This window comes from Oncorhynchus mykiss, chromosome 3 (assembly GCF_057628025.1).
Source record: "Oncorhynchus mykiss isolate SJ-2025 chromosome 3, ASM5762802v1, whole genome shotgun sequence".
NCBI classification, from domain to species: domain Eukaryota; kingdom Metazoa; phylum Chordata; class Actinopteri; order Salmoniformes; family Salmonidae; genus Oncorhynchus; species Oncorhynchus mykiss.
This window is the reverse complement of record NC_143024.1, coordinates 64,603,337-64,629,391: the sequence shown is the minus strand read 5'-3', so window position 1 is coordinate 64,629,391 and position 26,055 is coordinate 64,603,337. Positions and strand designations below refer to the sequence as shown.

The 26,055-nt window shown below is 42.0% G+C and overlaps 2 protein-coding genes across 11 annotated transcripts in view; both read left to right on the top strand.

Annotated features, from left to right (window-relative positions):
* The window catches only part of zeb2a (zinc finger E-box binding homeobox 2a), a 48,105-nt gene extending 41,586 nt beyond the window's left edge, over nt 1-6,519 (top strand). For 2 of the 4 annotated variants that reach the window (XM_021597322.3, XM_090229903.1), the window contains 3 exons: nt 3-2,038; nt 2,471-2,570; nt 4,414-6,519. In XM_021597322.3, coding sequence (XP_021452997.2) covers nt 3-2,038; nt 2,471-2,570; nt 4,414-4,997 — 2,720 coding nt within the window. In that variant the 3' untranslated portion in view covers nt 4,998-6,519. Of the gene's footprint in view, nt 1-2; nt 2,039-2,470; nt 2,649-4,413 lie in introns of all 4 variants that reach the window. The other 2 variants (XM_021597320.3, XM_036974563.2) reach the window with 1 other exon arrangement.
* Nucleotides 6,520-7,976: 1,457 nt separating this feature from the next.
* Nucleotides 7,977-26,055, top strand: part of qtman (queuosine-tRNA mannosyltransferase) — a 48,674-nt gene continuing 30,595 nt past the window's right edge. For 2 of the 7 annotated variants that reach the window (XM_090229912.1, XM_090229915.1), the window contains exons 1-3: nt 7,977-8,045; nt 21,111-21,278; nt 22,019-22,192. In XM_090229912.1, the coding sequence (XP_090086038.1) occupies nt 7,981-8,045; nt 21,111-21,278; nt 22,019-22,192 (407 nt within the window). In that variant the 5' untranslated portion in view covers nt 7,977-7,980. Of the gene's footprint in view, nt 8,046-12,974; nt 13,166-21,110; nt 21,279-22,018; nt 22,193-26,055 lie in introns of all 7 variants that reach the window. The other 5 variants (XM_090229914.1, XM_090229913.1, XM_090229911.1 and 2 more) reach the window with 5 other exon arrangements.

Here is a 26,055-nt window from a genome sequence, read left to right as displayed (position 1 = left end):
AGGGGAGAAACCATATGAGTGTTCCAACTGCAAGAAGCGCTTCTCCCACTCCGGCTCCTACAGCTCCCACATCAGCAGCAAGAAGTGCATCGGTCTGATCTCTGTCAACGGACGAGTACGTAATGGAGGAGGTAACACCAAGGCTGGCTCCTCCCCTAACTCCACCGCCTCTTCTCCGGGAAGCCCCGCCCTGGCCCAGCTCCGCCACAAGCTGGAGAATGGCCGCCCCATGGGCTCCCAAGACCAGCAAAGCCACCTGGACATTAAGGCAGAGCCCATGGACTTCAATGACTACAGGCTACTGATGGCCTCCCAGTATGGCGTCGGAGGGCCAGGGGGCTATATGAACGGAGCCGGCCGAGGAGGCAGCCCCCTGGGGATCCACAGCTCCTCCCAGAGTCCCCTGCAGCACCTGAGTGGGATGGGCTTGGACCTGCCCCTGCTGGGCTACGGTTCCCTGGGGAACAACCTGAGCGAGGTGCAGAAGGTCCTCCAGATCGTGGACAACACTGTGTGCAGGCAGAAGATGGATGGGAACCCGGAGGAGATCTCCAAGCTCAGGGCCTATATGAAGGAGCTGGGGGCCCAGATGGAGGAGCAGAAGTTGGCTTTGTCCTCCCCACGTGCTGGCTTCCAGGTGGTGGGCCACGGCAGCCCCACAAAAAGCATAATCGACTACACTCTGGAGAAGGTGAATGAGGCCAAGAGCCTGATCGACGACTCCAAGAGGCAGATCAACATGGACATCAAGAAGGAGAGGCTAAACCACTCGATGGATCCTGAGGAGAAGTTGCACCACGAGAGCCACCAGGTTCCATTCCTGCCTTTCTCCTGCCAGTTCTGCAAGGAGAACTTCCCAGGGCCCATCCCACTGCACCAGCACGAGCGCTATCTGTGTAAGAAGAACGAGGAGATCAACCACCTCCAGCCCAGTGAGGGTGTGCCTCCTAGCCGCAGGGGGGTGTTCCCCTCAGAGCAGCAGGCCGCTCTGCAATCCTCTCTGTCAGAGAGGGGCGCCACCAGCCCCATCAACCCTTTCAAGGACCACGTGTCAGTGCTCAAGGCCTACTTCGCCATGAACATGGAGCCCAACTCAGAGGAGCTGCTGAAGATCTCCATCGCAGTCGGCCTCCCACAGGAGTTTGTCAAGGAGTGGTTCTCCCAGTGGAAGAATCAGCAGCAACAACAACAACACAACAACGGTAATGCTAACTCCAGGAAGCGGTCGCCACCGCCAGACCGGAGCAGTGCAGAGGAGCGCAACCACCACGGCCTGGCCAGGTCACCGATGTCCATGGCGCAACACGTGGATCGCATTATGGCACTCGCGGATTTACACGGCGGCAACACCAACGGTGACCGTGACACTTCTCACAGACATTTAAAGGCCAACCAGTTTACAGCCAACAGGCAGATGGGTGACAAACCACTAGAGACCTTGGACCACCTTAGGAGCAGCACATCATCTCCTCTCAATCTCTCCTCCACTTCTTCTAAAAACTCCCAGAGCAGCTCATACACTCCAAACAGCCTGGCCTCTGAAGGGGACGGCCATGGGGGGGACGCACCATTGGACCTTTCTCTACCAAAACACATGATGAGCAACAGCATCTCACTGGGAGAAAAGAGGTCCAAACCAAACGGCTATGTCTCAGACCGCAATGGTGACCACCACCAATCCAACCGGGAGCAGGGGACTGAGCCCATGGACTTGGCCCACATCAAAAAAGAGTTCCTGGGCTCAGGGAGAGACAACGGAGGGAACAGCGGCCACCAGATGGAAAAGAGTGCCAGCCCCATCTTTGGCATCAACCCCTTTGGTGGGGGTCACATGTACACACCTCTGCCCCCACATGGAGCGTTCCCCCCGCACAGCTTCATGCAGGCCCAGGCCAGCATCCCAGGCCTGAGGCCGTACCCAGGGCTGGATCCAATGAGCTTCCTGCCCCACATGGCCTACACTTATGCAACTGGGGCGGCCACATTTGCTGAAATGCAACACAGGTCGAGGAAGTACCAACGGAAACCAGGTTTCCAGGTAAGCAAGCCCTTTTGTGGTTTTAGATCCATTCACTAAAGTACATTTTTAGTAAGAGGTTTGCAATAAACATTTTGCCCTTTTAAATGAGTGCATAATGGATATATTTACACTCAACACAAAACAAGTAAAATAATTTAGATTTTACATTTTTATAATGTCATTTTTTCCCGTGAAATAGTATTTTGTCTGTTTTGTTAATACTTCCACTACACCCGTAAAATCCACAACACAGAATTAGAAAGCCCATATGTTCCCCTTTTTATGTCTCCTCTCCTGGCCAGTAAGAAGGGTCTTACACAGGTTGCACGGATCGACGGCTAAGCCCTGTCCAGACTTGGGATCAAACTCAGAGCAGAAGGTGTCTATGTTTAGGTGACAGGTGTGGATTACTTACAAATAATTGAAAAATCTGCCCCTCTCATCTCATAGGGGGAGCTACTGGACGGCACTGCGGACTATCTGTCAGGCTTGGAGGACCTGACAGACGAATCGCTCCTCTCCCGGAAGAAGATTAAAAAGACAGAAAGTGGTATGTACGCGTGTGACTTGTGCGACAAAACATTCCAGAAGACCAGTTCCCTCCTAAGACACAAATATGAGCACACAGGTATATAACATTTGGACACTTCTTTTTTACCCCACCCCCCTCTTCGCCTTTGTGCCCACCCCCTCCATGTTTTGTGTCTTTTGAAAGCTATCTTTTTTGATTATCTTTTTTGATTATCTTTTCTCGTTCTTGATCACATAGCTTTTTCTCCCATCTCAGTTCTTATTTTCTCTCTTGTCTTTCACATATTTTTTTTTATGTTGAATGTGTTCAGATCCATGACCTAACATGTTCCTTTCTTTTTGACAGGGGTGGGTAATAGTGACATGTTTTGATATGACAGGGGTTACATAAACGTTCAGTAAAGTAGACATAAGCTTCATTGCATTCATCGCTCCAGACATTCTCCAGAAGTTAACAGGACCAGTGGCCATTTTGGAAACAAACTTGCCGCTTCAAGAGGGACTGTCTTTTTAAAGTTCATACAGTACATACACAGTGCCTTCAGTGACAGGGACAAGAATGACTGCTTTGACCCTGGTGGTATTTAACAGAGTGCCAGGTCGTATAGAAGGCTTGCCTGTATGGCATTTCTGGTTCTTTTTGAAATAATCTTCAAAGATGTGACCTCTCCTCCTGGGGACTCCTCTCTTTCATCAGGTTGCATCACCTCCTGTCACTCTGTGCAGGAATGCTCCATGAGGAATTCGCTGTCTCGTCTATTTTTTGCCACACTGTGAGGGTGGTGGGGAGGGCGAGAAGGGGGGTGGGGGGTGGGGCACTTCAAGAATGCCAACTATGGAAGATGTTGCAGACATTCCAAGGCTATTTGTGGCTAGGAATTGCCTGTGTGTGTGCGTGCATTCCGTTGCGTGGCTGCTCGCATGTGTGTACTGTATGTGTATTTGGCATTCGTAGGATGGGAGGTGTTTGTGCATGTGTGCGTGGGATGTGAGCTTTGGAAGGGTGCTATTATATGGGCCGATTGAACTGGCATTAGAGAGGCCCATCTTGTCTAATAGAAGTCAGATGGAAGGGAATATATTTCCGGTAGCGCCACTGAGTTGTAGTAAACCTTTAATGCGAGGAGCTGCATGGTGCGGGGGCGGGGCAGGGAAGGGGAGCGAAGGGGTGTGAAGTTACTCCTCCTACAAATATAACCATCACACTATCACGCGAAGGATGCCTAATCCTAGTCATTTTATTCTGGACCAATGATGTCATGACAACACACTCTGTCACTGGTGCCAGGCTGCTTCAGTTTCACCTTGCTTGGTGTTCTAAACATCTGAGCTCACTGGCTTAGCTCGCTGCTCACTCGCCCCGCCGCAGTCACAGACGACCCCATCATAGAGTGTTTGGGTTCTTATTTCCACCTGCCTCCCCCCAGTGTTATCTAGCAGCAACTGAAAATGTCTCTAAGGTTAGGTGGTCAACCATAAATGTCGGGTTACTTTCAACACTTTATTGTGTTTTGTTTTCAGAAATGTATTTGAGAAATGTACTTGAGTTTATTTATACAATCACAACATTACTCATTCCTATCATTATTTTCTTGTGTTAATCATTTTCACCATGATGGGAGGGAATGAAGAAATCCTGATATATGATATAAATGCTTTTACACTCAAGATGCACTTAACATGATCAATACATTCTGTGCCAAAGTCAGATCAAAGTCACTCTAACATTGCATGTCTACTGTATGTCTGTTCTCCTGAATAACCGTTTATCTTCCTTTTGTACTGCTCTGTGTTTCTAGAGAAGGGGACCGCAGTAACACCGTAGTAACACTTTCTCTCCCCTGTCTCCTGTGTCTCTGCAGGCAAGCGGCCACACCAGTGCACGATCTGTAAGAAGGCCTTCAAACATAAGCACCACCTCATCGAGCACTCGCGTCTGCACTCGGGTGAAAAGCCATACCAATGCGACAAGTGTGGCAAGCGCTTCTCTCACTCAGGCTCCTACTCCCAGCACATGAACCACCGGTACTCCTACTGCAAGAGGGAGGCAGAGGAAAGGGAGGCGGCTGAAAGGGAGGCCCGGGATAAGGGCCCCCTGGAACCCACAGAGTTGCTGATGAGGAGGGCCTACCTGCAGGGTCTGGGGCCGCTGGGCTACTCTGACCCCGAGGACCAGCCGGAGGATGGGGGTGGCACCATTCTGAGGGATGGCACTGAAGGAGGGATGAGAGGAGGACGAGGAGAGAGGGAAGTGGACGAGACGTATGAGAAGGTGACAGACAGGCGAGAGACGGGAACTTTCAGGGAGGGAGAGGATGAGGAAGAGGATGACAGCAGGATGGACACGGCGAGGAATGATGAGGGGAAAGATGCGGAGCATTCAATGGATGAGAGTTCAAGAGAAGGGAAAACAGACACCAAGTCGGACCAGGAAGAAGCAGATTAAGTCAATACTGCAGTCATTTGAAAAAAAGCTTTCAGCAAATATTTGTCATGTTGGGTTGTTTCATTTCCTTTTTCCATTCTTCCAACAAACATGAAACTTGCTTTGTTTTCAGATAGGCACTGCGGTGGCTCAGTCAAGCAAGCGCGAGCGCTTGCATTTAGCTTCTCAGAAGCTCATAATGATGGACTCATGCAATGTGGTGACTGCCAACATCAGAGTTGTGACGACAAGCTGGGTGGGATTGTTTAAGAATCCACATTATGCAACAAAAAAAATGAAGTAATAATGATTATCATTATAATTAAAAATGAAATGAAGCTGTTTTTAATGTACAGTGTTAAATAAGGCCTAAAAGCTGTGTGGTGCTATAATGTTCTTAACCCTTGTGTTTCATTGTGTTAATACCCCAAACTAGGAAATTGCACTCTGCCCCTTTAATCACTACAAAAACATTTTTTTGAAAAAAAAAAAGCCTATGTATATTTATACCGTGCTTGAAGACTCGGTAGCAGTCCGTCAGTGTTGTACTTTGTCTACCACTTACTGTGATGTCCTTGGTTCTACCACCCTTTTTGCCAGGCAAACTAACCACACAATTTTGGGCCTCACAAATTTCTTTATGTGAAGGAAACTTTAAACCTGTGTGAATTTGATATGTTGTGAGTCTTAAATTGGACCGGAATGGAGTGACAGAATGAAGGAGGGAACAATGAAATATGGAGGGCTCCGTACGTAAGACAGAGCCTTTGTATGTTTTATTTTCTCAACAGAAAGCCTTATATGCAAACCTTTTCACCTGTGCGTTTCTGCAAGTGCCATCCTTGTACAGTGTAAATCAGAGTTGATTTGTGTTATCTTTGCTCTGGCTTCAGTATTAAATAAATATTTCACCTTGTTTTCCAATTACCTATGTCAGTATTAGCATAGATTGAGACAGCAGTTCGTTAGTTTACTTATGTTTGTGCAATTTTCTGTATTTTTTTTCATGACCTTTTGTCAGTATTACTTTTTGTTGATTTTTTTCCAAGCATAAATTACATTTCGTTTTTATTTTAAAATTACCATTTTATTTATGTGACTCATTTTATATTTCCTAATTTTATTTATTTCATACTGTAGTGTACAGTATTATAGTTCCTCAAAAAATAGATATATTTTAGTAAAGGATTCTGTCATTGACTATTGGAGCAAATTATAAATAGAGAGCATTCTATGGTATTTGGAAAAAAATTCATTGTTAAAATTTGAAATTTTGTTCTCAATGTTTTATTTCCTTTCAACTACTGGAAATTCTAAATTTGGGGAACTTTTGATACAATATTGTGAAAACACTGTATTTTTTGACAATAAAAATCCACTTTATTCATCCAGGTAAAGAGATGAAGATAGAGGGACTGTTGATAATGAAAAATTCCTGAAATGTCTGAAGTATTATTGAATTTTTAATTTCTCTTGGAAATGACCATGCTCGAATAAATGTAGCCAAATAAAATTTTAATAAAGCTGTGTTATTCTTCTTGTACTTGAACTACTTCTATTTATTAACAATCTAACAGTGATCATGTGTATGTGGGGTATAGCAGTCTCATGTTTATTCAATTTTTATTAAGGTCATTATTGTCTAGATTATTGGTTGTTTTCCAATGTCCTAACTAGACAGCACATGAAATTGTGAAATGTCACAGTTCAGCGTATGGAAACTTTCTATCTTAGCATGTGAAAGTAGGAAGTGTTACTGTGTTGTGTTTTTGTTTAACTTTACAATTGAATTATAATTGAATTTGTACATGTCAATATAATAGAACATTCAATCAACATGTACTAACACTTTCAAAGGGAAACATTTTCAAAAGTACTGTAGACATTTTCCAAGCTTTAGTTTCATGTTCTACTCAGGGAAAGTTCCTAATTAACATAAACTCATTAGTACAGTCTTTTACTTTACTATACATTCAGGAAAAATAATCTCAAGTCTCCCTCTCAAAAATAATTTATTGCTATCTTTATCTTCTGATGTGGATGTTACTTTATGTACCAGATTTCTTAGAGGCTGTGTGTGATAGACTTTAAAATTACTTTGCCTTTTTAAAGTTTGAAAAGAAAAACTAGGCTTGAGCTAAAATTGTCAAAACTTGCCATGAACTGTTTGCACAGGAACTCAGAAGAATGACATTATCCATGACCTTACTAATTGAACTCACGTAATGAAATGCAAATAGAAGCAGGTGAAGAGTTCATTGAGTTAGACACACACACACACACGCACCCACGCACGCACGCACACACTCACTCACACACACACACACACACACACACACACACACACACACACACACACACACACACACACACACACACACACATAGAAAGAAGATAGTCTATTGTATGATCGATCAGATGTTGGGTAAGAGAAATGCACATTTCATCACTGAGTCAACTAAAACATGGAAGATCAGTTATTGGCAGAGAATATGCTCACAAGTAGCCTAGCAAAATTCCCCCTTGACAGAATTGTCAAAATACTGTGTGAGAAAGCTCTATCGCTCAAGCCACTGAAGACCTATGCAAACAGGTTCTTTGCTATCTGGGACATCAATACCCCGTTGAAGTTGACATTTAAAATGGTTAAGGTAAATGTAAAGTTAAGGTAAGGGTTATGGTTAAGCTTAGGGTAGGAGTTAAGGTTATAGTTTGGAGTAGGGAGTCCCAAGGATCCCGGAATGCTCTGATCATGCAACCAGCAAGGTGAGAGGGTTTCCACTAGTGACCCAGCCACATAGTCAAAATAGGCTATATCGTAAAAATTCATGAAAACAAAAACGATTTTTTTTTATTTAAAGGTTAGGGTTAGGCATAAGGTTAACAGTGTTTTTAAGGTTAGGTTTAAAAACACATTTTAAGAAACAAAATTGTAGAAATAGGCGGGGTGTAGGACTTTGTGGCTGTGGTAAATAGTGTACATCGGGTGAGAGGCGTTCCTAAAATGACGGTATCACGCATGGACGAAATATGTGCGTCCTTTTTTCTAGCAAGCATATTCAGGAAGAGGTGAGTTTTCATTCCACATGCAGACACAAAAGAACACTGCAACGCATAGCACGTTGTTTCAAACACTTTACCTTTATTTCTTCATTAATTTGTATTTAGTGAAGATGATTGTTTTTTTTGGGGGGGGCATATCGAGACTAGGCTATATGTATTCGATGGCGGATATGGTTACGGATTAAATTAGTGTGTCAAACGAGATGTTGGATACTGTACAATCTAGCTCTGGTCCAGCACCGCGTTAGTGCGGCTTGCTAAAGATGAGTTTTCTGGATCTTTGAGCGGTAAAGGCCATAGAAGAAATCCTTGGAACAGTTTGTTTAATGACTGGATTTAATGTACGTTACTCAACTCACCAAAGTAAAGATGATGTTAGAGTGCTGAAGAACTGTTCTCTCTTATGTGACAGCTGCTATTTCTCCAAAATACGAAATAAAGTAGTTATTTTGAGAATATTTTTTTTCCCCGCTTCTTTTTGATGTATGGCTAGGTTACTACGAGTTGTCATGCGCACACACAGCTAGTATTTGGTTTAGTATTACATGCATAGCCAGACAGTCTTAATTGTTGCAATAATGTTGAACATTTTAAAGAATTAAGGGAAGGACTGATTCTCCATTTAGTAGGTTAGATAGTTACCCATACTCTACTGCCTTACATTTCATACGAAATCTAAATAGACCTCTACCCATTTCAAGCCCTCGAGTCAACTAATGGTCACAATTGATGACACAAGTTTTCTGCCTACATCTGATCAGTCAGTTCATACTAAAATACAGAGAATAGTATTGCGTTTATGACAGTTTGCTTACTGTGTTACTCAAGAAAATGTTTTTTTCTCACTACAGTAGCTCAACAGTGAAATACTCACCAGTGATGTGGTTTTAAATGAGTAAGCTTCTTGAGGCCTACTTCAAAGGGATGCTCTAAATTTACAAGGCCACCCAAAAGTCGTGAAAATTGCCTACACAATGTAAATAAAAAAAGCATTATTTCATTCAGTGGCCTAGACTGCCTGAAAGTGTGATCCGTCATCTGAATGAGAAATCATATTTTGACAAATACAGTATGGTTTTAATAACCCAAAAAAGTACATAGTAGCACATTCATGGCTCATAGGTAGTTTCATTTACCAAAGGAGATCTGATGTCATTGAGTATGGTAGATGGAACATTTCATTTTAGTTTGTCATATGAAGTCTGTAAAGTTCTGCATTGGACTGCTGTGCTGCCTGTCTTTTCATTTTCCTGGCTATTGTGCGTATCACTGTGCCTTCTCCTTCTCCCCATCCAAGGCAGCACAGAGAGATTAGCACATGTCCATGTGCCTATAATTATAGCTGTAGTCCCTTTCAGTGGATCCTTAAATGATTCGCTTTTACGTAAAGCCTGCGCTTGTGAAGTACAAGGGCACGACTTCCTCAATTAAAAGAAGGAAAAGTCACTTCTCACTCATTTCACCGCTTTGAAACCTTAATCCGTGGAAAATGGGAGCTTCCTCCCCTTTTCTAATATGAGATCAAAGGAGTTATGAATAGCATTACACGTTCCTTGCTCGATGTGCGAAGCTGCTTACATTTGCATTGTCAAACTGAAAGGCCTGTCATGAGAACACTGAATGAAAAGGTTTTTAGGACACAATATTACCCTCTGTTTTGCTGGTTGAGCACTGATCCTAATGTAATCATAGTTTTTAGAAAAATCTGTGAATATTATTGCCATTTACACCAATGGTGGAAAATAGGAAATGCTTCTATGACCTATAACTCAGTTATAGCCCACAGATAAAATCATGGTGAACAATTCAATACACTAGGAATGTAGTCTTTCAAGTATGTCATCTTTCAAAACATTTCAATCCTAAGACATTTGCTCTCGAATACATTTGGTGCCAGGAATTTTATTCAGATTAAAGGAACATAAAATGACAGAGGCTAAACTATTTTCCCAGATGTCAGACTACAGTTAATTTTTATGTCTAGTAATTTTTCAAATGTTGATGTATTATGTAGCCTTTATCTTATATGTGTTAGTATTTACTACATTTGCCACCTAGCTGGTTGGTCAAGTGGGCCCTGAACCCTAACTACCTTCTGGACAGTGCTAAATAACTTTGGTTAGCCTTACATGCTGACCAGACCGGACATGTCGCGAGCGTCTCAAAATACATTTAGAAATCCATGTTATTCAATTATTGCACCCGTCTGCGACGCCAAGGGCTAAAATCGAAGTCATTCATATTTCTGACGCAGATCGTGCTGAAAGTCATCTCCTCATTGGTTTATAGAAGCAGATACCCACGTGCCATCTCCTCATTGGTTATACCCACGTGGGTGATTGAAAGATGAACTTTGTTGTCGGTTGTCGTGGTAATACAATGAAAGTTTAGATGCGATCACCTTATAAGTTCAAAAATGAAAAAGCCTAGAAGGAGGAGAGATGACTAGAAACTATTCGGTTGGCCGTTTTATGTGTGGATTAATTGTCGGTGTAGAGGTCCTTGTGCATTTCAGGTAAAATAACAACTCAATGTTTATATCCCAGGACAAATTAGCTAGCAACTGCAAGCTAGCTAAATAGGAAAAATTACCGTTAGCTAGCAAGTGCAAGCTAGCTAGCTAAATTGCCATACATGTTTAATGCTTTTCGACCTGTCCCCAAATTAATGTAATTGGTTCAGAGTTTGTTTTGATATTTTAACCTGCGTGTCGTGATCGCGTTTGGTGTGGGTGGGCAAAATACATTTATGCACGATAGCGCACGATGGCGCACGCGCGCTGCCGGTTTGGGTTCCGTGTTAGCCTCAAACTGCCATGGTCTCAGCTGCTACAGTATCTGAGGGGGATCTCTCATCTGATCCCATGTTTAGGATAAATAAATCCTAAAAAAAAGGAATCAGAGCTATCCTCCTCCCTGTCAGCCACCATCTAAGATGATTCCCACACACAGACAGACACACACACACACACACAGACAGAATGCATGCTTAAACCCTGCATGGCCGAAGGGAGCAAAAGGGAGGTGTCGGAATCTGGCACGCACGCTCCAGCGATCTGTGTTTGCCGCCGGTCCCTGCAATCCCATCCAACCCTGTGCCTGCTACCCCCAAGGGCACGATGGGGGTAGTGCTTCTGGTGATGACTTTAATGGTCACGATTGGTCCTCACAGTGACGTTTTTATGCATTTTTATATGGAAATGCTGGCTGCCTCACCCCACCCCACCCTTGCTAAATAATCCTGTATTTCTGCATGAAATCCCTTTGCACCTCAGGGTGATGTGTGTGTGGTGAGGGGAGTGTTATGCACTTCAGTGTGTTTTTCCGGGATACACACAGGATTTATAAAGCTGTGGTGGTGATTTTCCACTTAGATTTCGGAGAGAATGAATATGTGCTGTAGTCGCCCTATACTCTGGCAATGTTGTCAGTGACGTTGAGGATGTAAAGTAAAATTCTACATGTAAGGGCGTTGTGCTAAATATTAGAAAAGCCAACAACAACAATGAGCCAGGGGAAAAAATGACCTTCCAATATGTACCTTCTTATTATGTTCCAATATTCACTTTTTGTCATGTTGTTTTGTTTCCAGGCTGAAATGGTGTTTCGGTTTAATGACAAAGCCTATCTGAGAGTCTCCAGTCAGACATGTCAGGTCGTGAAATGACTTGTCAACATTCACAGTGTCATTACTGTGTTATTAATTCCTGAGTGGTTTGGTGCGTTGGGGATTCCCTGTCACATCAGTGTGTGGGGGAGAGAATGGTGACATTAACCCTTTCAGTTAATGTCTGCCATTGAGGTGGAATGGTGTCAATAACCTGAATACTCTGAAAGGGTGGGCGAAAGGTATAGATGAGGAGAGATTTGATCGTCAATGGGTCCATTTTGCAATGCATGGTGGTAAGATTGGAAATCCCCCCGGAGATGTGGTTGAAAATGTGTTGTTTCGTGTTCTATTCCAGATGAGATGTTTGTCTTCTGTTTGCTGTTGTTATGCCATACAGTAATGGTCCATTGTCTATCCACATAATTGTTTAACATTCTGTGAAAGCTTGAATAATGCTTGGTGCTTGGCAAGAGTCACACACTAGGTCAGAGATGTCAATATCTCATCTAAACATTTAGGATTTGTTTACAAATTTAATGCTGCCAATATATATTGGTTTTCCATTAAACATTTTGTTACAATGGGTCACAATTTTGCTTTCAGGAAGATGTATTTTTGTCATTGGTCTAAACTTCTGTTTGCCTTTCTAAAACATTTACTTCCTACTGAACTCCATATCTACCGCCTTTTACTTTTTTTTAAGGTTTTATGGTGTTAAAAAAAATGACATAGCAAGTTTTCTGCTTAAGATATGACTTGTATTTAAGAGCGAGAGAGGGACCAAGATATTGACTGATTGGAAAGTCTGTGGGCGAATGATGAGTGTGGCAAATAACTTACTACCCATTGTGGGCAGCTTAATGGAAGAATGAGATGGAGGACATAACATTTACTGTAATAAACTGGAAATAATGGGGAGGAAATTTGTTGGAAAAGAAATTGCACGGGAACACAGTTATATTATATCAATGTATCCTCAGCATTTTAGGCTGCAATTTCCTTCCATCATCATCACTCATATTCTTCCTTGCTTTTGCCATTAATTTACACTACCAGATAGTTTGTGATGACTATTTTACAAAAAACCTAATGGTATGTCGTTAGGTCAGTTTACCATAACTGATACAACTGGTCAGATTTCTTTTGTCCCACAGGAAATGAATAGACTACACTTCCCAAAATCCAACTGGTCTTTTCCTCTTTCCCTGCCAAGGAGGCCTTCATTGTCAATCTCTGAAAGCAATGATTTCCCCCTCATTTCCCTATTCTTACTGAAGTTATCTTGTCCTTGATTATTATCATTCATTTTTCTCTCCTCCGATTCAGAATAGCCTATCCATGAGTGTGCTACTGGTAGAGGCGTTCTACGGTGGCTCCCACAAACAGCTGATAGACCTGCTTAGAGAGAATGTGGACGACTGCGTGTCCTACACACTGCCGGCTAAGAAATGGCACTGGAGGGCCAGGACAGCAGCCCTGTACTTCATGCAGGCTATCCCGGCTAGCCCCTCATACAGGTATACATAGAAACATGACTGTTGGAATTGATACAGTGCTGATTAAGATTGCTAGATCATTGTTTTTGTGAAATATACAGTACCAGTCATTGCGATGGTTTGAGTGCAGTTGGATCGGAAAGGGAAGGAAAAGCAGCCAACAAGTGCTCAGCATATGTGAGAACTCCTTCAAGACTGTTGGAAAAGCATTCCAGGTGAAGCTGGTTGAGAGAATACCAAGAGTGTGCAAAGGGTGGATCATTTAGAATCTAAAATATATTTGATTTAACACTTTTTTTTGGTTACTACATGATTCCTTCCATCTGTGTTATTTCATAGTTTTGATGTCTTCACTATTATTCTACAATGAGAAAATACGAATAAGAAAAGCCCTTGAATGAGTAGGTGTGTCCAACCGTTTGACTGGTACTGTACACTGCTTTTTTTGTTGGTCTTTCCAACATGTTGTTTGTGAGCTCTGTAAAGGGGAAATCCAATTCCTCTGTTTTGGCACAGTGAGATGGAAAGTGGGCCATGTGGTTGTCAGCCATTTTTCAGGTACCCTTGTATCACTCACTCGTGGACTTCAGAGATTGGGATTCCATTAGGTCATTGACTTCCACAGAGAGGATTTAGGTCATATGTAATGAGACACAGCTGCTTGAAATGTCCCCAACCTTTCACTCTCTATTTTTCGGTGTCAATATGTTTTCTGTTTTATCTTGCACATTACTTTTAGGGGAATAACCCAATGTGTAAAAGTACTTAGCTATCTTTTCTTTTTGCTTTGGAATTACTTTGTAAGTTTTATTAGGGAAAACCAGATCAATTAGATACTATCCTGCCATTAAACCAGAGGGCACACTATGATTATTATTCATCATTTTATTTGATGATAATTTCTGCTTTGCAGAAACTGGTTTGATTCAGGACTTGGTGAGTACTTCACAGATGATTGGCAAATATAGGGCGATTTACTATACGTTTGGTGAAGCGATGCATGATGCTGCGGCTCACCCACACACAGGGCTAACGCTCAGATGGATGTGTACTTGTCTGGTTTTGATCCCTCTCTGTCATCTCTGCAACACCGCAGTAACAGTCGTTACTGGAGAACACAGTGGGCGAGCCCTGTCACATATAGAGTAGAATTCCAACTTCAAAAAGGTCATCAGTCAAAATGTAGACAGGTAGTCAAATCGATAGTGGCTAGCAGAGGTGTGCACTCAAGTCTGACTGTTGTTACAAATGTCATGACTTGAGACTCAACTTGATAGAAAGTACAATAATTTCACATTTGACTTGGAGCTTCAAAACTCGACTTTGATTTGAGACTGATGACTTGAAATCATCTCGCCAGGTTTTGTAATGTTTCGTCACATATTCTGCGGACAGAGTCTCCTTGGATTGTTCTCCACGTAGCCAGAGACAGTATTGCAGTTGCAAAAAAATTATTGGCTGGTGAAACACACTCAGCCCTCTGATTGGACCAGCAAACTGTCAATCAAAACAGGTCGGTGAGCTAGCGCAATGGGAAGGTTTTGGGTGGTGCAAGTGGGAAGTTTTTTCATACATATTTTAATAGGCTACATAATATTATAGCCTACCATTTGTATTTGATATTTATACCTTTGCTTATTCGATCTGGTCACTAACATTGGGCTACGGCATTGCATCAAATGATTGTTTCAAAAACATCCAATTTGTGCTTCAGAAAGAAAAGTTTGCGTGCAAAGGCGGCTGCACATATCCAGATAGTGACCAGAAAGCGCTTGTTTATTTTCTTCCGGTTTTGCCTGGCAAAAACAGAGTAGCCTACCTACAGTTGAAGTCGGAAGTTTACATACACTTATGTTGGAGTCATTAAAACTCGTTTTTCAACCACTTCACAAATGTATTGTTAACAAACTATAGTTTTGACAGGTCGGTTAGGACATCTGCTTTGTGCATGACACAAGTAATTTTTCCAACAATTGTCTATAGACAGATAATTTCACTTATAATTCGCTGTATCACAATTCCAGTGGGTCAGAAGTTTACATACACTAAGTTGACTGTGCCTTTAAACAGCTTGGAAAATTCCAGAAAATGATGCCATGGCTTTAGAAGCTTCTGATAGGCTAATTGACATAATTTGAGTCTATTGGAGGCGTACCTATGGATGTATTTCAAGGACTACCTTCAAACTCAGTGCCTCTTTTCTTGACATCATGGGAAAATCAAAATAAATCAGCCAACACCTCAGAAAAATAATTGGAGACTTCCACAAGTCTGGTTCATCCTTGGGAGCAATTTCCAAATGCCCGAAGGTACCATGTTCATCTGTACAAACAATAGTGCGCATGTATAAACAACATGGGACCACACAGCCATTATTCCGCTCAGGAAGGAGATGCGTTCTGTCTCCTAGAGATGAACGTACTTTGGTGCGAAAAGTGGAAATCAATCCCAGAACAACAGCAAAAGACCTTGTGAAGATGCTGGAGGAAACAGGTACAAAAGTATCTATATCCACAGTAAAATGAGTCCTATATCGACATAACCTGAAAGGCCGCTCAGCAAGGAAGAAGCCACTGCTCCAAAACCGCTATAAAAAAGCCAGGCTACGGTTTGCAACTGCACATGGGGACAGAGATCGTACTTTTTGGAGAAATGTCCTCTGGTCTGATGAAACAAAAGTAGAACTGTTTTGCCATAATGACCATCGTTATGTTTGGAGGAAAAAGGGGGAGGCTTGCAAGCCGAAGAACACCATCCCAACCGTGAAGCACGGGGGTGGCAGCATCATGTTGGTGTTTTTCTGCAGGAGGGACTGGTGCACTTCACAAAATACATTAATATTATTCATGTAAAGTGCTAATTAGCAATCTTCTACTGACGCATCTTTGCCACCACAATGGGCTACCTGGTGATGTCATAGATCATGTTCATATTTAAAATGGGCCTAGTTTTGGTGGATTCTTTACCTCAGTGGTCGTACTGGCTATGACTAAAGATAGCTAGCTGTAACATCGCACTACCTTCAATATTTATGCGATGAAAATTCTGGTGATTCTGGTAACATTCTGGTGAATTAATGATGATATTTATTAGGAAGAAAAAGGCTACATGCTTTCTATTCCGATCATTCAACCCCCGCTGCATGCTGGGAGGTCGTATGATCCTGCTTGCTATTGACTTCAAAAAGTGACAGTATGACTTGATAAAGTTATACCTAATTGATATTGATTGCTATCATGAATGACTCAGCTCAAAATGCAGATGTAAAACACAGTTTATTTCTGTATCTTGCACTTTGAAAATGCATCACCGTTTATGGCTGTAATGACAGGCTACATTTGTGTGCGTGTTCGCCGTGTGGGCATGGGCGTGTGCGGGGTTGCAAACTTTAAGTTTGAACCACTCATTTTTGGGTGTCGCGGGTCAAAAACCACTGAACTAGCGAACAGATTGCTGATTTGCTGTGCATCGCAAACTTCAAATTGTAGCGAGATTGTAGGATTGCCATAAATTAATATGCAGCTCCAAATTTGTTTGGTCAATAACAGTTGTGTAAAAAGTACCCAATTGTCATACTTGAGTAAAAGGAAAGATACCTTAATAGAAAATGACTCTCAGTAAAATACTACTTGAGTAATAGTCTATAAGTATTTGGTTAAATATACTTATGTATCAAAAGGAAATGTATTTGCTAAAATATACTTAAGTATCAAAACTAAAAGTATACATTATTTTAAATATCTTATATTAAGAAAATCAGACGGCACAATTTTTTAATTTTTTAAAATAAATGTATGGATAGCCAGGGGCACACTCCAAACACATAATTTACGAACAAAGCATTTGTGTTTAGTGAGATCAGAGGCAGTGGATAACCAGGGATGTTCTCTTGATACGTGTGTGAATTGGACCATTTTACTGTCCTGTTAAGCATTCAAAATGTAATGAGTACTTTTGTGTGTCAGGGGAAATGTATGAAGTAAAAAGTACATGATTCTCTTTAAATCAAATCAAATCAAATTTTATTTGTCACATACACATGGTTAGCAGATGTTAATGCGAGTGTAGCGAAATGCTTGTGCTTCTAGTTCCGACAATGCAGTAATAACAAGTAATCTAACTAACAATTCCAAAACTACTGTCTTGTACACAGTGTAAGGGGATAAAGAATATGTACATAAGGATATATGAATGAGTGATGGTACAGAGCAGCATAGGCAAGATACAGTAGATGGTATCGAGTACAGTATATACATATGAGATGAGTATGTAAACAAAGTGGCATAGTTAAAGTGGCTAGTGATACATGTATTACATAAGAATACAGTCGATGATATAGAGTACAGTATATACGTATGCATATGAGATGAATAATGTAGGGTAAGTAACATTATATAAGGTAGCATTGTTTAAAGTGGCTAGTGATATATTTACATCATTTTCCATCAATTCCCATTATTAAAGTGGCTGGAGTTGAGTCAGTGTCAGTGTGTTGGCAGCAGCCACTCAATGTTAGTGGTGGCTGTTTAACAGTCTGATGGCCTTGAGATAGAAGCTGTTTTTCAGTCTCTCGGTCCCAGCTTTGATGCACCTGTACTGACCTCGCCTTCTGGATGATAGCGGGGTGAACAGGCAGTGGCTCGGGTGGTTGATGTCCTTGATGATCTTTATGGCCTTCCTGTGACATCGGGTGGTGTAGGTGTCCTGGAGGGCAGGTAGTTTGCCCCCGGTGATGCGTTGTGCAGACCTCACTACCCTCTGGAGAGCCTTACGGTTGAGGGCGGAGCAGTTGCCGTACCAGGCGGTGATACAGCCCGACAGGATGCTCTCGATTGTGCATCTGTAGAAGTTTGTGAGTGCTTTTGGTGACAAGCCGAATTTCTTCAGCCTCCTGAGGTTGAAGAGGCGCTGCTGCGCCTTCTTCACAATGCTGTCTGTGTGAGTGGACCAATTCAGTTTGTCTGTGATGTGTATGCCGAGGAACTTAAAACTTGCTACCCTCTCCACTACTGTTCCATCGATGTGGATAGGGGGGTGTTCCCTCTGCTGTTTCCTGAAGTCCACAATCATCTCCTTAGTTTTGTTGACGTTTAGTGTGAGGTTTAGAAATGTAGTGCAGTAAAAGTTGTCCAAAATATATATAGTAAAGTACAGATACCAAAAAACTACTGAAGTTGTACTTTAAAGTATTTTTTACTTAAGTACTTTACACCATTGGTCAATAATATGGACAGTTAACTTTGCAAGATCACCAGCAATGGGGCCTCAAGCAACAATTACTAGCATTGGCATACTGGTCTTTTGGTAAGTCAACATTGCCTGAAATGGATCATTTACTTATGAAGCTCCCATTTGGAATTTGTTGTTCAAATCAATTATTACGTAGTTCTAATCAAAATGCATTGTAGACAAAATAACTTGTTCTCTGGTAATCTCAATAAATAAACTTAGATTTGTATTTGAACAACTCATTGCCTTTATTTTTCTTCATTTTTTTTTACTTGACTTGAAAAAACCTGCGACTTGACTTGCTCTTTGAATGCACGACTTGGACTTGACTCAAGACTTAACAGTTCTATTTGGGACTTGACTTGGATCTTGTGACTTGAGACTTGAATACTTGTGTCTTGTCCCACCTCTGGTGGCTAGGTACATTATGGAATGTCATGTGGCTAAGTAATAGCTCATACAGTAAGTAACTAAGCATAACCCCCTTTCTCAGTTCTGCTGTTTTGGATTTTGGAGAATGGGATATTTGCTGTTCCCTCTATGGGATGACAAGTGGTAATTCAGCACATAACAAATCAAAATGTTCTACTTATTTATATGAAAAAAGGTAAATACGTATTTTTTTAAATCCATCTCCCACTAAAGGGATACTTTAGCCCTGCAGTTTCAGTGCGTCTAATTCTTAACTACACAGGATGTCCCTGTGGAATATTCTTGGCATGAAAAAGGTAAAAATAGAGAACTCTCATCTGGTTTGAGTCAGAGCCCCCGCATTACCGACAGAGTTTAGGGGGTGAGGGTGATTTCTGTAACATGCAGTCCTGTAGGCCTCTTTTAGTTTTGATCGAAGGCCCAAACAGGCTAGGAAATTGGGCTAATCCCATGTCTGAGAGGCACACGGGGACGTGATCTTAGCGATGGCTCGTGGACTCAACCACATCAAAGATTCCTCGCTCATGGGTTAAGGGGACTGACTGACTGATGAAGGGATGGGCCAAGGCTTGAAGTGGAGGATGAGGTCACATAGGAAGATGATGGAGCTTCAAAGCCTCATCGCTGAGCACGCAACAGATACAGAGATGCCGCAGAGGGAGACGGAGAGAGAGATATGCTGTTAGAGACAGGGCTGCGGTGGAAATGCTGCATTGTCTGAGAGGCTGCAGCAGAGCTGGGCAGGGCTGGGTGGATTATCCTGCTTGGGAAATTATTAGATTTGGGTGATGTTACTATTTTACCTGCTGGTTATGATAAATGGGTCATATTTAGCAGGATTTATCCCTTTGATGGATAAAAGGCATTTTAGTGGTTGGCATTGAAAGCAGTGGGGACATTCAAGTCTGATATGGCTCGGCTAAAAAGAGAGCTATCCCTCACCTCCCAGGGTTTAGTTTTAGTCCGACATTAGCAAGCACGAAGATATGGTAGTAAGGCCCAGCGTTTGTTAGACATAATTGTTCAGTGCATTCTGATGTATTCAGACCCCTTGACCGTTTCCCCATTTTGTTACGTTACAGCCTTATTCTAAAATGTATGAAATAGATTTCCCCCCTCATCAATCTACACACAATACCTCAAAATGACAAAGCAAAAATATTTTTTTCGAAATTTTTGCAAATGAATAAAAAATAAAAAACTGAAATAACATTTACATAAGTATTCAGACCCTTTACTCAGTACTTTGTTGAAGCACCTTTGGCGGCCTCAAATTTTCTTGGGTATGACGCCATAAACTTGGCACACCTGTATTTGGGGAGTTTCTCCTATTCTTCTCTGCAGATCCTCTCAAGCTCTGTCAGGTTGGATGAGGAGCGTTGCTGCACAGCTATTTTCAGGTCTCTCCAGAGATGTTTGATTGGGATCAAGTCCGGACTCTGTCTGGACCACTCAAGGACATTCAGAGACTTGCCCCGATGCCGCTCCTGTGTTTTCTTGGCTGTGTAAGGTCCTGAGTGCTCTGGAGCAGGTTTTCAGGATATCTCTGTACTTTGCTCTGTTCATTTTTCCCTCGATCCTGACTAGCCTCCCAGTCCCTGGCTCTGAAAACATGTGGTGCTCTGGAGCTCTGTCAGAGTGAATATCGGGTCTTGGTCACCTCCCTGACCAAGGGCCTTCCCGCCCGATTGCTCAGTTTGGCCGGGCAGACAGCTCTAGGATGAGTATTGGTGGTTCTTTCAATTTAGAATGATGATGGCCATTGTGTTCTTGGGGACCTTCAATGCTGCAGACATTTTTTGGTACCCTTCCCCAGATCTGTGCCTTGACTTGTCTCGGAGCTCAACTGACAATTCCTTCGACCTCATGGCTTGGTTTTTGCTCGACATGCACTGTCAACCGTGGGACCTAATATAGACATATGTGTGCCTGTCCAAATCATGTCCAATCAATTGAATTTACCACAGGTGAACTCCAAGTTGTAGAAACATCTGAAAGACAGACAGGATGCACCTGAGCTCAATTTTGAGTCTCATAGCAAAGCATCTGAATACTTATGTAAATAAGCCATTTCAGTTTTTATACATTTGCAGCATTTCTAAAAACCAGTTTTCGCTTTGTCATTATGGGGTATTGTGTGTAGATTGATGACGATTTTTTGTTATTTAATCAATTTTAGAATAAGGTTGTAACGTAACAAAATGTGGAAAGGAAATCAAGGGGTCTGAATACTTTCTGAATGCACTGTATTTGCAGATAGATTAACTCACCATCCTAACCCCCTGTGCTGTGTTCTGGTCCTCAGGGTCCTGTTTGCCAGTTCTGTGCTGAACCTGTCTGAACTGGTGGCCCTGCGTCCTGACCTGGCCACACTGAAGAAGGTGCTCTACTTCCACGAGAACCAGCTGGTCTATCCAGTCCGCAAGAGCCAGGACAGAGACTTCCAGTACGGATACAACCAGGTTCTCTCATGGTAAAGACCAGCCCGGCCTTGAGTGTGCAGTACACAATGTATAATATAGTACACAATCTATCTGGTGCACAGTGAGTGCACGTTATTATCCCAGTTAACAGTAGGAACAAGAGGTCGTAACAAGCAAAGACGATGAGCAACGAGCATAATTGCTCTGTTTGTTTGTGTATTTAAAATAAACAAACAACACACTATTCATACAGTAATAGTTTGTCTTAATGAGCATGTCTGGGGCGCAACATGATTGGTTAATTACGGCAGGCCGACATGATGCTCTCTGGGTAATTGAAGTCACTCTTGTCGAGCGACTGGGCTGTCATTAATCAGAAGGCAAACAGTAAAGAGAGGGGCACTCTAAAGAAAAGTGATTGTTGTTGATCTGCATAGGGCAACGCGTCAATAAGTCAGTTCTGCAAGGCCCACTCAATCTACTTTAATGGCATTAACCCAGTCAAATATGGCAGCATTAAATAATACGCTACTCAAAGGGAATGGATCATTAAGAGATGTTTGATTGGATTCAAGCCAGATTGCTTTGCTAATTTGAATTATAATGCATGGCTTTCGTTCTAATGAAAGAGAATGGGAGCCATTTAAGACTGTACTGATAAATGCAGACTATGCTGAACTGTTCCATGTGGCACACACTGAATCTGCAAATGAAGTAGTGTCACTTTGTGTGTGTACGTACGCGTGTGTGTGTCACTGACTGTGTGTGTACCCTTTTCCTTTCCCCCCAGCTTGGTGGCAGATGTGGTGGCGTTCAACTCTTCTTTCAACATGGAGTCTTTCCTGTCCTCCATTTCGTCCTTCATGAAGATGATCCCCGACCACAGGCCCAAAGACCTGGACAAGCTCATACGCCCAAAGTGTCGGGTCCTCCACTTCCCCATCCAATTCCCCCATGTCACAAGGTCAGTGTCATCATCCCTGGCTACAGTAATTTGCCTTCTAGGGATAACCAGGCCACTGATTAAATAAAGCAGAGTGGAGAGAGAAAGAGAAAGAGAGTTGCAGGCTTTTAATCCGGCCCAGAGAGCTGATAGGGTTTGGGAGCATGGTTAATAGCAATCTGACTGACTGGAGAGAAGTTAGTTGTGTAAGAGTCAAGATTAGTAGTGTCTACGGAGATTTAATATCCTGTTTCGTGTTTTCGTGTTTTCGCTAAGGCCTATCTATCACTCTCGCACGTACCGTAGTGTATGTATACATTACAGATGTTGATGTATTCATTACAGATGTTGATGTGGCTATGTGAAGTGTTTGGGTGAGATGGAAAGAGGTGGCAACCTTTTTAGGAGGAGAGGGGTTTTTCTCTATCTCTTTGGATTGACTTAAGTGCTTCATCAGTATAGGTAACATATAAAAAAAGAATCATTATTTAATTTGAACATTGTGGTTAAGGAATATATTGAATGTATTATGAATTATTTCAAAGCCCCAGAAAATATCCATTGTTACCTCAAATTGTACTTAGAAATTCACTTCAGCTAATACCAAACAATGAGTTTACATTTGTAAGTAAAATAACATGCATATAGATTAGAGAACTGTCATTGTGGATCGATTGGATCCAGGCGTCTCTATATAAGCTGTTGTCTCGGCTCAGTGATGAGGGGTGGTTCTTTTTTATTGCTCTGTTCCAAAACAATGCGCTAGCTGCTAAGTGCTCCAAACCTCGACGCAACAGAGAGGGTCTGCTTCCTATTACAGACCAAATCAACAGCAGCCACTTCTTCACATGAAAACGACGGCATCATAGCCGTTTTAAATTTGAATATTAACGTTGAAACACCAAAGGTATTTAGACAAAAGTCCTTTTTTTCCCTAAGTGTTGACCACACAGGTGTGTGCTTGTCAAGCCAATGTTGGTGTTGCTGCTTGAACATTTCTCTCATGTATCACAGCGGGAATTTCTTCCTTGATATTCCATTTTAAGCGAAACCATAATGCCCATATTTTCATGAGGGCGGCATGGCATTTATTGAATAGAAATTCATAAACATATGATGCAGTTTTTTTTTTGCGATTCCTGTGCTTCCTTTCAAGCCTTGCCATTCTTCGGGGGTGACCGAACACAGTGGAAAAGATGAAAGCAGTCTCCGCCGCTCACCCAAGTGCACATATTGTTCTGAGCATACTCTTGTGGCATATTATAGCTAATTATTTAAGCCTACGTCTCCCTGTCCATGAAAGTTGTGTGTGAGAGTGTTTGTGTGACCCTGCCTGCAGTAATTGTGTCACGCAGACTTTATTTTATGGCCTTCCCAATTAGAGCGAGTGTATTATGTGATTTGAGTCCACTTTATGCTGGAAGCGCATATTCCCTCACAGTGACAAGTTTAACATTCAACATCATCATAATGCATTACCACACAACTAGACAGATTCTGTGCCAAGATTAAGAGTAAGGTTTGTTTCTATAGTATTTAGAGAGTATTTTTTCCTCTTTAAATTTGAAGTACATTGAAAGCAATGATGCAACTACAGTTTCTGAGCAGTGTGTGTGTTTGTGTGCATCTCCACATGTTTCCCTGTATATTCGCTGCGGTAAGAAATACTGAAAGTGAACTGCCATGGATGACGCAGGCCTCTCGCCCAGAGTGTTTTTCAGCTCATTTTCAGATGGTAATTTGCCTGATCCAAAGCAAACTCACAGAGTGTAAGTAAGCGATTATATGCATGGCCGACAATCCCCCAACATGCCCGCGGTCCTTTTCCAAACACAGTTAGTCCAGCTCTTTGAAAATATAAAACGCTCAGAGAAACAAATAGAGTAGAAATACCAGAAGATTTCTCTGTATAGGTATTTTTCTGTCGCTCTGTCGCTCTCACAAATGTCCACTCGGTCCAAGCTCTGGAGAGTGTATGGTGTTACTGAGAGCCCAAATGAATTTGCAAATGCACAAGTAAAAAATCTCAACAACCTAAAAGCCCTTTTTTCAGGCTGCACAACTGGTGGGTTTGTGAAAGCAACGGAGGGCTCTTTGTGGTTTGTGTGTTTGCAGTATCCATCTATCAATCGGCTTTTGAGAGGTGGACGTTTGTAATTTAATAGCGATTGACCTGAGCCTGCAGGAACCTGCGGTGAGATACAAAGCCATCACATTTATCATCGTGGAACAGCGGGGCATTGACTTTCTTTGAGTATTGTCAGTGTGTGTGTGTGTGTGTGTGTGTGTGTGTGTGTGTGTGTGTGTGTGTGTGTTGCGTATTGACAATATTCAAATATATATTATATGTATACTGTGGGTGGGGAATGGAGAGGAGGTCATAAAATGTGCACGTGATCAGCAGGTGCCAAATTCTGGCAGGCCTTGCCCGGGACCCCACTGCAGTTTCCCCCATTCACCCCAGTTCTTTCTGAGGCCTTTGTGTGGCTGTCAGGTTGTCAGACAGCGTGTGTTCCTTTTCCTCTTGAGAACAGAATGCCGTCAGGTGTTCAAAGGGGAGGGAAACCAGATTGATCATGATTAGTATATTGTTATTTCATTTTCTCACATGTAATATCTGCATTAAAAAAGGAATGTGGAAGGAATCAAGGGAATGTAGGCTTCTATGGAACAGGTTCTCCATTGTTAATGTTAAGAGACAAAAGCAGGGATTCCTTTAATGTTCTTCCATGAAAAGATATTAATGCAGGTTTCAACTCCGCTTGAAAGCGTTGTACATTCTTTAGGACCTCCCCACTGATGGCCGGTTTTCATTAAGTCCCTTAACTCGCTACAGATAACTGAAGATACTTTTAAGTTGATTGGGAAAAGGTTGTTCTTTTGTTGGCTACTTTTAAAAGACATTGATGTGGCTCTGTGTGAAGAAGCAGGCAGTCAACTCAGGTCTCAAGTGACTGACTCCTGGAATGAGTCTTCTGGAGGAGCAGATGGCAGGATATCCTGTTTGAAACGTTCCCTTGACAAAGTTCAAATGCAACTGGACGTTTTCGCAACTGATTGAAGATGGTAACAGGAGGACACATATAATCTGTTTAGTCCAACACGATCCATAATAACCTCATCAGATATATTCTATTATACAGTTCATTTTGTGTTTCACGGTTTAAACGACTGATGAGACAGAAAAATGTAGACTTTTGGATGAATACTGTTTGTGTGAAAAATGGAGAGGTTAACCGGTTTGCTTTGGTTTCTGATTTGTGTCTAAGGGCAGAGAGAGATTGTTGTTGTATCATCCACCCCACATAGAAAACCTATGAAGAACAAACAACCCCAAGGAGTGTCGAAGGTTGAAGATTATCGACATCCGAAGGCATTTGTTGCCACGAGCCTTGGTAAAGCTTGGTGAGACTGTTTAGCCGTGGGACTGTGGGGACTAATTGGAAACATTAAAGCGATGGAGCAGAGGAATTTGAAAGGCATTGCTGTCTGGGTCGACTGGCTTGAGGAGACTGTTAAACAGGTGTGTTGTAGACAGAAACAAGGATTGATTGATGTTTGGAATTGATTTACCATTAGATCAACAGGGTGATCATTTTGCAATAATTGAACAAACATCTACCAAATAGAGACGGAAAGAAAGAAAAATGCTGTAGTACAGTCCTTCATGTGGTTATTTAGTCTCTTTATGATATGTAGAAAAGTGTAAAGAATTCATGCTACATTGTCTGCTTGATTCCATTACTTGTATTATCAAATCTGTTAATTTAGTTCAGATGATTCACCATGTTCTCTCTGACTTTGTTCATGGATAGACTTTCAACTGATCCCAGATATTTATCCCCTTGTTTACCACTAATGAAAATCTAGAACAATATGTTGTG